This window comes from Mastomys coucha, unplaced genomic scaffold (assembly GCF_008632895.1).
Source record: "Mastomys coucha isolate ucsf_1 unplaced genomic scaffold, UCSF_Mcou_1 pScaffold23, whole genome shotgun sequence".
In the NCBI taxonomy this organism is placed as follows: Eukaryota; Metazoa; Chordata; class Mammalia; order Rodentia; family Muridae; genus Mastomys; species Mastomys coucha.
In genome coordinates, this window is record NW_022196906.1 from 99,319,973 (window position 1) to 99,333,001 (window position 13,029).

A 13,029-nucleotide genomic window follows, 5' to 3' on the forward strand; every position below is an offset into this window, starting at 1 on the left:
TGGAGAGATGATCTCTCTTTATAGACAGGCTAGCCTCTAAGGAGATCCATCTGCCTCTCTCTTCTGAGTAATGAGATTAAAGGTTCGTGCCACTCCAACTTTGCACTTTTTAAACCGACCAACTTTATGACACATAAATTCTCACTCAACAAAGTTGAAATCCAGCTTAGTTTTTCTATGTACGTGGGTAAGTTTTCTTAGAGCCAGGGGCCCCAGAGTTAGAGAAGAAAAGCACCTTGGGGCAGCGAGGTCACGCCTCCTTCCCTTGTTACCTAGCAACCGGCTTCCTACTGAACGCTTCCTCAAGCCTCCCTCCGTCACTTCCGTTCTCAACAGGAAGTGAGGTCAACCCGGAGGCTTTCCCGGGAGTTCAGCGTTCGCCGCAGGTGAAGTAGTCTTCCCGGACGGGCACTGTCCCTGTCCCTGTCCAGGGCTGATGCAAAGGCCCGGGGATCCGGGGACTGGAACACGCGCGGGCCCAGGGCGGCAGGGGAGGAGCCGGCAGCGAGGCTGCTGGGTGTCCGGAATTCCGAGTGTGCTTGCTCTCCCCCAGCTCTTGATTTCGGGCGTTTCTGCGCTTCTCCCCCAACTACCCAGGTCCTGTGTCTGAAAGACGACCCCTCACAGAAAACATTCTCCTGGCCGACTTCCGTTCACGCCCAAGCCCCCCAGAGCTCTGCCAAGACCTCCCTGGGATCTTTCAGCGACTTTTGAGTTGCCAGAGGCCTGGGGTAAATGTTTTCCCTGAGTGCTCAACTATGGGGTAGGGAGATAGCTCCTGCCAAACATAGGGTTAGGTAACTTGGGGCAGTGTGCATTTCGGCTTACTTTTCTTGAATGTCTCTGGCGGGGTTTCTTGTTGCAAACTGGAGGATTTTTGCCTTGGTTTAGGAGGAGGGAGCCATCACTGCAAGGAGGCTGGAAGGGCCCAGCTGATGCTAATTTTATAGATCTGTCTGTCCCTCCCAGGAATTAAATGGCCCGTTTGTATCCTGTGATTCTCTCTATTAAGCGTTTAATGTGTTTCTTATTTGCAAGTAAACTAGTTTTCTCGGACAAGGACTGAGTCATGCGGTACTTTTGCAGCTTTCGTAGTGTCGAACAGTACTGAACAGGGTAAAGGTGCAGTGAAAACTTTTAAATCTGAATATCAGGGAATACGTGTTTTAACATTTTAGCTTAAAGTTGAAGTGATCACGTTGGGCATGGTGGGGTCCCAGCACTTGGTGAGGTGGAGGCTCACATACACTATCATGCCAAGCCTGGGCTACACAAGACCTTATAGCAAACATAAAAGAAAACAAAACGTTGAAGGCATGTATATATTTAACCATAGTTTAGCTGCTGGAAAGGATGGCATGAAGTAGCACCATCTTTTTAGGTAAAAGTAGTAAAATCTATTTAGATAAATTTTTCTGAATTTGAGACTGACCTGGGACACACATTCATACACTTAGTAGATAATGGTACATATGTCCTTTAGGAAAAGGCCAAATAATGGCGATTTCACTGTTTCTTTGTTTCTTTCTATTTTACTATTCTCTCTCCCTCTCCCCATTCTTTTGAATAGATATTGTGTGTTAACCTGCTGACCCAGAGGTGCTGGTCATTATGGGAAATCAACTGGCTGGCATTGCTCCTTCCCAGATCCTGTCTGTGGAGAGTTATTTCTCAGACATCCATGACTTTGAATATGATAAGAGTCTGGGAAGCACTCGGTTTTTTAAAGTTGCTCGAGCGAAGCACCGGGAAGGCCTGGTGGTTGTGAAGGTCTTTGCGATTCAGGATCCCACCTTGCCCTTAACTAGTTATAAACAAGAGCTGGAGGAACTGAAAATCAGGCTCCATTCCGCACAGAACTGCCTACCTTTCCAGAAAGCAGCAGAAAAAGCGTCGGAGAAAGCAGCCATGCTGTTCAGGCAGTATGTGAGAGACAACCTCTACGATCGCATCAGTACCCGCCCGTTCTTAAATAACATCGAGAAGCGCTGGATCGCCTTCCAGATCCTGACAGCTGTGGACCAAGCGCACAAATCTGGAGTCCGCCACGGCGACATCAAGACAGAGAATGTGATGGTCACCAGTTGGAACTGGGTTCTCCTAACCGATTTTGCCAGTTTTAAGCCCACGTACCTTCCCGAGGACAACCCAGCGGATTTCAACTATTTCTTTGACACCTCGAGGAGGAGGACTTGCTACATTGCTCCTGAGCGTTTTGTCGACGGTGGGATGTTTGCCACCGAGTTAGAGTACATGAGAGACCCCTCAACTCCACTCGTAGACCTAAACAGCAATCAGAGAACGCGGGGAGAGTTGAAGAGAGCCATGGACATCTTTTCAGCAGGTATGAGAGTTAGTCAGTCAGTCAGTCAGATCAGCTAATTTGCATAGTCTTACTGCCAAACAGAAATGTAGCTTTTCAAAGATTTCTTGCTGCGCCCTCTTAGACAGTTTCAGACAGATACATGATGCCCTCGTTGGACACACTGAAGTGACGACAATATGCGAAACACTTCTCTTTTAAACATTCAAAACACAGACTACGCAATGCTGGCGGCCAGGGAGGATGCTACATGTCAGGTTGAAGATAGAGAAAAAAGTACGTTCGCCTCGTGGTTGCCACGGTGGTGATAAGCATAGGTTGCTGTTATAGAAGCACACGGTTAAATAAGCACACAGGAGTGATAGGTAGAGAGGCAGTGTCAGAAAAGGCCTCCGTTAAGAGAGATGGTGTCAAACTGAGGCCTACAGAGGGACTGGCGTTAGCTGTGGCAGTTGGTTTCAGGCAGTGTGTGATGCTCCTGTAAGGCGTCTTTTTAATATTGGTATTTCTTGCTGTGCATGTACTCAGAATGCTAGTTGAATCCCACGGAAGGTTTGTTTGTTTGTGTATATTCATAGGGGCGTGTGTATGTATGTATGTGTGTGTAGTGAACAGTACCCAAGGAACTACACCCAGTGTTGTCTCCACACTGGTAAGTTCCCTGTCCACTCTTAGTGATTTTGAGGCATGGTCTCTCACTGGGCAGGGAGCTTACCATGTAGACTTTGCTGGTCAGTGAACCCCAGAGATCATCCTAGCTCTGTCTTCAGCTCTGGAATTGGAGCCCATCGCACCCAGCTGTGGATTCTGCTGTTTTAATTCAGGGCCTGGTTCTTGCAGAGCAAGCACTTTTCTGACTGAGCAGATCCCCTGGCCCATATAAGTTTGCTTTGTTTTGTTTTTATAAGCAGTTTTAAACTGTTTTTTTTTTTTTTTCCACTTACCAGACTGCATCCTCAGTGTAGATTTTGAACCAGGTAACGGCATTGCAGAGTAGCGCAGTGTAGCGCTTGGTTGGTTGGTGAGGTCTCATTACATTTTCTGAGCAAATGCACAGAGCTATGCTATGGAGCAGTCCTTATCCCTTCAGCCCAGATGGCTCTGCTGGAGTCCTTCCTGGCCTATTTGTATATTTCTCCCAGTGCCTGAGGGCCACACTTCTTGAATGCCTACTCCACAGGTGCACTTATTTAATTCAGGGCCTGGGACAGTGGACGTTGACAGTGGACGTTGGGGTCACCACTTTGCTGATGGCAGAATGGCCCTTTCTTTTCTTGCCAATCATCTTTGCAGGAACCATTTATCCAGGCCTAAGTAAAAAGAGCCCCACATAAGTTATTTTTTTCATGGTGTATGTGTGTGTGTGTGTAAAATTTCCCTTTGATTTTCCTCTCAACACTGGGAAAGGAGCACAGGCTCTCACCTACCAGTCAAGCACTGCATCCCTGAGCTACATCGAAGCCCTTGCTACATTGCCCTGGCTGATGTTTAACTTTGCTCCTGCTTTGGCCTTCCATATAGCTGGAGTCACTGGAATGTACCACCACTCTCACTTTTCCCAGGGTCCCTTGCCCCATTTATTATTTAGGAGTCCTCTCGCCTACTTTTCTATTGCTGAAATTAAACACCACGACCAGGTCGATTTTAAAAAGACAGTGTTTAATTTGGCCTTCAGTTTCAGAGGGTAGAGCATGCATGCACATCTCTGTGTGTTGGTTTCTCATCTCCTGAGGCTACCTGGATTCAAACAGAGGTTTCCCTAAGGATTTTAATTCTCTTTACTTCCCAGAGGCTTCACCTCTGACACCACTGCCGGATTAAGTTTTTGCCATCATCCCTCACAGTGGGGATGGAGTTCAACACAGGAAACCTTGTCTAGACCATAGTGTTGAGAGTCACTTTGTGGCTGAGCTGAGGTCTTATCTAGACTCTGAATTCTATAGGCTCCTGAGAATTTGCATTCTGCTGTCATAGGTAGGATGTCATACTGGTGCTTGTTAAATCCGGTTGGTTTACAGTGTTGCTCAGATCTTCTGTTTCTTGCTTACATATGATGGGTTAAATATTCTATATTACATTTATTTTGACATAATGCTTTTTTACATACACACACACACACATCCATGCACGCACTCACGCATACACACACACACACACACACGCACGCATGCACTCACGTGCACACACACACACACACACGCACGCATGCACTCACGTGCACACACACACACACACACGCATGCATGCACTCACGCACACACACACACACACACACACACACGCATGCACTCACGTGCGCACATGCACACACACGCACGCGCACGCACTCACGCACACGCACGCATGCACTCACGCGCACACACACACGCACACGCACTCACGCACGCACGCGCACACACACACACATACACACATGCACGTGCACACTCACACGCACACATGCACATACACACGCATATACATGCATGCACACACATACACACACACGCACATGTGCGCACAGTGGAAGAGAGCCTGCGAGTGAGTGTTTGGAGTCAGAGGCCAGCTTGTGGGAATGAGCTCTCTCCTTCCAGCATGTGGGGCTTGGAGATTGAACTTATGTCATCAGACTTGGTGACAAGTGCCTTTCCCTTCTGACATATCTTATTGGCCTCAGAACTTGATATTTTTTTTCTTTTCCTTAAAAATAGCTGTTGTTTGAAGTTCTTTATTTTGAAACCAATATTGTATGACTAGGAACTAACTCATTTACTGAATGCTTACTGTGGATCAGAATTAGCTTGGTTGATAGGGACTTTTCAGTGCACAAAGTGGGGGGAAAACATGGAGTTTGCATTCTAGTGAGCACAGAGATAATGAGCAGGCAATGGAAGGTATGTGGTACTGTGCAGAAAGTAGCAGTGAGAGAAATGTATGGGGAGCTTGCAGTCTTGTTTTTTTTTTTTTTTCCTGAGACAGGGTCTCTTCTGTGGAGTCCTAGCTGTCTTGGAAACTGTAGATCAGGCTGGCCTCGAACTGACAGAGATGAACTTGCCAATGCTGTCTTCCAGCTCCTGAGATTAAGGATGTGCTGCCATGCCCAGTGTCTCTAGCAGTTTTAAATAGGTATTAAGAAAGGACTTACTGCTGATTGACAAAGGCCTAACTAACATTCACTCGTACTTAGGGCGAGTACCCTAGGCAGAGGGCCCACCAGGTACAAAGGCTGTAAAGTCATTACTTAAGGGCTCTCTATGAGACTTGGTAAGTGTGTGTCACATAGTGATTCAATAAAGTTGCTTTGCACTAAAAGAAATTGTTTTGTGCTATAGGTACTTAGAAACATTCTTGATTGGAGATTATGTTAGTGCAAAACAGTTTATTTCTCCGTTTTTTTCTAGTTTACTCCCACAGTTCTTAGCACTTGGTATATGTTTGAAATATTTAACACTACAAATGAAATCTGTTCATTGGTTATGTTTTGTCTTCCTTTCCAGAAGGGGAGCCTGGCCGAGGCAGGATTTTAGCGCTTTGTGCTAGTAGCACCTATTATGGCAGCACCTACTGCTTGTTTAGTGATGGGCAGACGGCTAGCTGCCAGCTAGCCGTTCTTATGAACGTAAAGCTATAATTTGTACCAGAAGGTTTCTTATGGGTGTTAAGCTCCTTGTTTGTGTGTGTGTGTTTTAAGAAAGAGAAAAGGGAATGATTGGGGCTGGCGAGATGGCTCAGCAGGTAAGAGCACTGACTGCTCTTCTGAAGGTCCTGAGTTCAGATCCCAGTAACCACATGGTGGCTCACAACCACCCGTAATGAGATCTGATGCCCTCTTCTGGTGCATCTGAAAACAGCTACAGTGTATTATGCCGGAACGAGCGGGGCAGGAGCGAGGGGGGCTGGCAGAAGGTCCTGAGTTCAGTTCCCAGCAGCCACACACATAATAAATAGCTCATGGCCATCTGTACAGCTACAGTGGACTCATACACATAAAATAAAATAAAAATAAATAAATAAATCTTATTTTAAAAAAAAGGGAATGATTGGCCTCATGCTTCTCCCCTGCTGATCAAGCACTTAGACCTACATTGCAGTACATAGCTAAATTCAATTTATTTGGGGTTTGCACTTTGAGTATGCTGATTTTTCTGAATTCTAATAAGCATTATATGACCTCTTCATCTCATTCTAATGGAGTTGTGTCTGATTTTCCAGGTTGCGTGATAGCTGAGCTTTTTACGGAAGGCGTACCTTTGTTTGATCTCTCTCAGCTGTTGGCGTATAGAAATGGACATTTTTTCCCTGAACAAGTGCTAAATAAAATTGAAGATCGCAGTATCAGAGAATTGGTAACTATGCTATAAATATGCGCCATACTGTTTTAATTGACTGTGTCCTAGCTGGCCTGGAACTCATTCTGTTAGCTCACTCAGGGCAGGCCTCCTGCCTCAGCCTTCTGAGTGCTGGGATGATAGGAAAGACATCAGTCCTTCCTCCACAACAAATTTGGAATAAAACCTATTACCGATAAACACACCTTTGATACCTTATTAGAAAAAAAATGCACTGTTTTTTCCCTCTCTGGCATAAAGCACATCTGACGTTAAAAAAAAAAAATGTGACTGACCCCATGATAGTGACTCTGGGTCACATAAACAGTGACTGACCCCGTGATAGTGACTCTGGGTCACACAAACAGTGACTGACCCCGTGATAGAGACTCTGGGTCACATAAACAGTGACTGACCCCGTGATAGAGACTCTGGGATCATAAGAGGTTGTGGCGTCTTTAGAGTGCTCTGCAGTATTCTAAGTGGGGCAGCACACAGTCTGTTTCCTATTGGCCATGGCAGCCACTGCTAGGCCTGGTGGCATAGGTCTGCAATTCCAGCTGCTTAGGGGACTAAGGAAAGTGACCTGAAATCCAAGGCCTGCCTGAGGGTGCAGACTGTTCAAGACCAGTTCAGGGAACTTAGCAAATCCCTGTCTCAAAATAAAAAAAAATTTTGGAGGTGCTGGGCTAGCTCAGGGTCAGCCCTGGCCTGGAATATGTTTGGTGAACAGGGAAGGTTGGAGCAGGGAGAGTGTTTGGTCCTAGCCAGCCTGGCCTACATAACAGTGTCTGAAGAGCAGAGTCAGGGGGCCACCCTGCAAACAAGCCGCTGCAGAGGACTCGTGCCACTGTGGGAAGGAGCACACCTGCTCCTCCCCAGAGCCGACACTGGCTTGTCACTTTAGCTGAGCAGCTCCATTTGGACCTACTGGAAAGTCAATTTGTTTATTCATCTTTGAGGCAATAATGCAAATGTAAAAGTAATTCTTAGATCATTTTTCTATACAATACACTTGATTCCTCTAAGTTCAGTGCTGGTTTCTAGTGTGGAATCCAAAAAGAAAGCCAAACTTGCAGATATATTTTATGATATTTTGTGTATTTGACTAGAAGAAACATTGAATCTTTTTTATATATTGAAAATGTCCTTATATTATCAGGAATATATTTCTAGTGTTTACATTTTCTCACAATTTTAAGTATCTTATTTTTGTAAGATTTTGTGTGTGTGTGTGTGTGTGTGTGTGTGTGTGTGTATGTGTGCGTGTGTGTATGTGTGTGTATATGTGTGTGCATGTATGTGTGTGCGCGTGTGTGTATGTGTGTATATGTGTGTGTGTGTATGTGTGTATGTGTGTTTGTATGTGTGTATGTGTGCGTGTGTGTATGTGTGTGCGTGTGTGTATGTGTGTGTGTATATGTGTGTGCATGTATGTGTGTGTGTATATGTGTGTGCGTGTGTGTGTATGTGTGTATATATGTGTGTGTGTATGTGTGTATGCACATGTGTATGTGAGTGCAGAGGCCAGAGGTTTTAGATCTTCTGGAGAGAGAGTTATAAGAGGTTGAGCCACATGATGTGGATCCTGGGAGCTGAGAAGTTCTCTTCCGTGCTTCGCCGTCTCCCCACCCTACTGTTTTCTATCATTGAAGTGCTGGGATCCAACACAGAACCTCTCGGTCTCAGCCAGCTCTATCCTTGAGCTACATTTTGATTCTTCTCTCAACTAAACTCCTCGAAGTCAGTTGGACAACACTTAAACCATGTGCTAATCCTTTGGATTTGTGGGAGTGTACTTTATTTAAACCAGAACTCTGAATTGGGACTCTGAAAGTTATTTCAGGAGTTCTGTAATTTCCTTCAGACTCATGTTATTTTGTGTGTGCAAGCTGTGTCTATTCATTTTTATCTGAAGGTTTATTGCTTTTTAACAACAAACATTGAACAAATAAGTATGACCTCTTATCTGCCAGGATGTCTGTGAACAGTCATTTGTGATATCCGTTGCCTTTAAGGTGATGAGTGACATAATTAGTTTATAGTTGTAAAAAAGGTCAGACAAAGAGAATAATTGCATTACCTCAGAAATCCCTTAGATCTCATGCACTCGCTCTTGTAACTTTCTTTCTGTTTGATTTGGGGTGTGTGTGTGTGTGTGTGTGTGTGTGTGTGCCTGTGTGCATGTATATAGACAGGATCTTATGCAGTCCAACTGGCCTTCAACTTGTTATTAGCCCAGAAGGCTGGCCTTGCCCAAGCCTCCGGCGGGCTGGGGTTTAGGTTTGAGCCACCCCATCTGGCTTGCATTTCATGTTCTAAAGTGGAGCCTTTTCCCCTTTCATACAGGTAACTCAGATGATCCACCGTGAGCCAGAAAAGCGTCTGGAAGCCGAGGACTACCTGAAGCAGCAGCGTGGCAATGCTTTCCCTGAGATATTTTATACTTTCCTTCAGCCTTACATGGCTCAGTTTGCCAAGGAAACCTTTCTCTCTGCAGATGAGCGGATTTTGGTTATACGGAAAGATTTGGGCAACATTATTCACAACCTCTGTGGACATGATTTGCCAGACAAAGCAGAAGGGGAGTCCAAGGCCAGCGGACTGGTTGTCCTGGTGTCTGTGATAACGTCCTGCCTGCAGACCCTGAAATCCTGCGATTCCAAACTGGCCGCCTTGGAGCTCATTCTGCATCTGGCTCCGAGGCTGAGCGTAGAGATCCTTCTGGATCGCATCACTCCCTACCTGTTGCATTTCAGCAACGACTCTGTCCCGAGAGTGCGGGCTGAAGCCCTGAGGACGCTCACCAAAGTCCTTGCCCTTGTCCAAGAGGTTCCTCGAAACGATGTCAATATCTATCCAGAGTACATTCTCCCTGGCATAGCCCACCTGGCCCAGGACGACGCTACCATCGTCAGACTGGCCTACGCTGGTAAGAGTTCCTTGTCTAGTTACAGTCTCGCAATTGTTTCTCAAGTACTGACCACCATACCTCTTGGCTTTCTGATTTCTTTGGCCATTGAGTATATGAACTTTGCTTTTGAATTATGAATACATATGTGTATATATTAATATTGATAACTAATCTATTCCTGGGGCTCAACTTTTGTATATTCTTTCTCATTTGAAATGATTAGAATTACCAAGGGAGGAGGTATGCAGCGTGGATTCTGACAGATTGACCTGGAATAGTTCATTTAGCTGGCAGAAGACTAATGTTTACAAGTACCTGCTCCTCATCTATCTAGAGTTGTAGCCTTTTCAAAGTTTCCCTTAGCAAACACTCTTATTTCAGGGCAGAACATTCTGTTACAATTGAAAAAGACGGCAGTGTTGACAGCTCTGAGTTAGGTCCCTGTCCCCCTTACTTTAGTGCTCAGGATTTGTGGCATCTTGATGAGTCTGGTGTGCCATGAACACCTACCTTTCCTACTTAGAATTCTCACCCACAAAGCCTAGCAGTAAAGATTCATGTTTTTAGCTCCTTGAACTAATTCTGAGTGCTTACTTCACCGTGGGAAATATCACTGAGACATTTACACAATCCATAATTTATATCTCTGATCTAATGGAAAATGGACCTTCTGTTTGGAAGTCTTTGTACATAATGTACAGCACACATGTGGTGATGACATTGCCACGGTTTTTAAAGCAATTTGCTTATTACCTTGTTTATTATTTGCCTATCATTGTTAATAGAGTACATGAAAAATGGTCTTAGGATACTAATTTTATGTCTAGGCACAACCTCAGAGGCTTGGCGGTTGTTGGGTAGTTTTTTGCCATAAATGTATATTGTTCTGGTCTTTTTTGTTTGTGTATTGTGGGGCATAAAGTCATGATCTAGAAATTCACGATCTCTTTAATACATGTGATTTTATTATTTGTAATAGCCTGTTTCTTTCATTTTATTTATTTATTTATTTATTTATTCACTTTATATCCCAATTGCTACCCTTTCTCCCATCCCCTCCTCATACAGTTCTTTTCCCCATCCCCCTATTCTCCACACCTTCTCCTCTGAGAGGGTGGAGGCCCTCCCTGGATATCTCCCCCTCCCTCAGCCCCCTCCCCCAACAGGTATATCAAGTCTTTGCATGGCTAGGAGCATTCTCTCCCACTGAGGCCAGACAAGGCAGTCCAGTTCAGGGAAAGTATTCCACAGACAGGAAACAGCTTTTGGGACAGCCCCTGCTTTAGTAATTCAGGGCCCATATGAAGAGAGAGCTGCACGTCTGCTATATATGTGCCTGGATTGGAGGGCTAGGTCCAGCCTGCGTATGCTCTTTGGTTGGTGGTTCAGTCTCTGAGAGCACCCAAGGATTCAGGGTCGTTGACTCTGTTGGGCTTTCTGTGGAGTTCCTGTCCCTTCTGGGGGCCTCAGTCCTTCCCCCATCTCTTCCATTGGAGTCCCCAAGCTCTGTCCCTCTCAAACACTACGTTTGAGGCTGGGTCTCTGCATCTGTTTCAGTCAGCTGCTGGGTGGAGCCTCTCAGAGGACATGCTAGGCTCCTGTCTGCAGCGTGTCATTAGTAGTGTCAGGGACTGGTGCTTGCCCATGGGATGGGTCTCAAGGTGGGCCGCCGGTTAATGGTTGCCCATTCCCTCCATCCTCTCCATCCCTGTCCCTCTATTTCTTATAGGCAGGATACATTTTGGGTTGAAAGTTTTGTGGGTGGTTTGGTGTCCCTGTTGCTCCACTGGGGGTCCTGACTGACTACAGGAGGTGGCCTCTTCAGTTTCCATATCCCCACTGCTGTGAGTCTCAGCTAAGGTCACCCCTACAGACGTAGGAGTAAATAGAAAAGAAGAATGGCAGTTAGAGAAGAGCAGCTAAGTGACAGCACATGTGACAGTGGAGGTTGGAGTGGGAACTGTGGGTAATGAAGAGTGTTGGTCAGGCTCATAGGTTGTCAGAGAAAAGACAGTATACAATGCGGCCAGCACTCTCACCCTTTGTCCATGGGAACCTCAGGCTGTTATGTGAACAGCAGTCTAATGGTGACTGAATGGCTTTTTAAGATAGTCAGATTCTTAATTTTTCTGAAGGATCCTAGATTCAGGCTGTGGGCATAGTAAGCTGGTAAGCGGCAGGCTTGAGGGATGAGTCCTGGTCTGTCTGCTTCCAGGCCCCGTGTGACATTACTTTGGTGCTAATGTTTTTGTGCTAGTCTAATAATTCTCTCTAACTGGCAGGATACCTTTAAAGGCTAGCTCTGGGGTTAAGTGGTATTTGCTCATTAGAAATACTTTATTTTAGACAGTTTCTGCAAATGCAGGATTTTTTTGTTGTTGTTTAGAGATCATCATAGATTATGAGATCATTATAGAGACTGATTAAGGGCTAACTTTCTAGAATTTATGATTAATATTTAGATGTATAAAGACTTAGGGATTCTGAGCCTAATGGTGACCTGTAGTTACCAGTGTTCTAGAGGTAGAAGCCGGAGGATCTCCAGTTTGAGGCCACTTGGATGCACAATGACCCTGCCTCAGAAAAGTTAAAGGACTTTGGGAGGAAAAGTTATGAGCAGCATAAAAATTTGGGTCCTGATTCTAACTTCGCTTCTATTATAGAAAACATAGCTCTGTTGGCCGAGACGGCTCTGCGATTCCTGGAACTAGTGCAGCTAAAAACTCTCAACATGGAGAACGAGCCGGACAGTGAAGAGGTAGATGAAGCCACGCGTCCTAACGGAGACTATGACACAGGTTGTGTTATTAACCCTCTTAAAACCCCCAGCATTTACACCGAATCGCTAATGGTAACTTGTAAAAGCAGTTATTTGTGACTCTTGTAAAGTGAAGGAGCAGTGGGTATTGGGATGGGAAGGGCCCCTGGCACATTATCCTTTCTGTCCTCACACACCGTTAGCTAGAAATGATCCACCTGTCCTTGACTCCACACTCGCTGCTGCAGCTGGAGTTGTGTGAGCGGTAAAGCTGCCGAACTGGGTGGCTCTCATTAAATAATGCAATCACCATTGCTGAAGAACCTAAACCTCTTCTTCCTGCGTGAGCAGTGCTGAGTGTCCTTAGTCATTTAGTAATTAGCATCTCTGATTTACATATTAAAGTTCCTCATTTACTGTAAAGAAACACCTGCGATGGCAACCTCACAGAGGCCAGTGGCTTATGCTTCTCTGTATCTAAAAAATACAGTTTTTTAACAGCTTCATAGCCAAAGATTCAGCAGTAGAATTGAATCCACTCTGCTGGTTTAAGGTGGGATCTACTAGAGAAATCTAGTTTATACATTTGCATGCTGTGTCTGTCCTGAGCAGAAGGGCTGGCTTTGCCCCTTTCATTTAGCTGAGTAGTGGTTAAGCCTGTGCTGTACTCTAGGCAGCTAGAAGCAGTAGGGAAGTGGCAAGAACCTGGACCACTACTCTCAAACAT

At 45.3% G+C, this 13,029-nt stretch overlaps 1 protein-coding gene across 3 annotated transcripts in view; it reads left to right on the forward strand.

The window, feature by feature from the left end:
* The first annotated feature begins 328 nt into the window (after nucleotides 1-328).
* The window catches only part of Pik3r4 (phosphoinositide-3-kinase regulatory subunit 4), a 50,321-nt gene continuing 37,620 nt past the window's right edge, over nucleotides 329-13,029 (forward strand). Inside the window, exons 1-6 of one of the 3 annotated variants that reach the window (XM_031346190.1) lie at nucleotides 331-386; nucleotides 598-731; nucleotides 1,571-2,344; nucleotides 6,515-6,648; nucleotides 8,980-9,562; nucleotides 12,208-12,342. In XM_031346190.1, coding sequence (XP_031202050.1) covers nucleotides 1,612-2,344; nucleotides 6,515-6,648; nucleotides 8,980-9,562; nucleotides 12,208-12,342 — 1,585 coding nt within the window. In that variant the 5' untranslated portion in view covers nucleotides 331-386; nucleotides 598-731; nucleotides 1,571-1,611. Of the gene's footprint in view, nucleotides 732-1,570; nucleotides 2,345-6,514; nucleotides 6,649-8,979; nucleotides 9,563-12,207; nucleotides 12,343-13,029 lie in introns of all 3 variants that reach the window. The other 2 variants (XM_031346191.1, XM_031346189.1) reach the window with 2 other exon arrangements.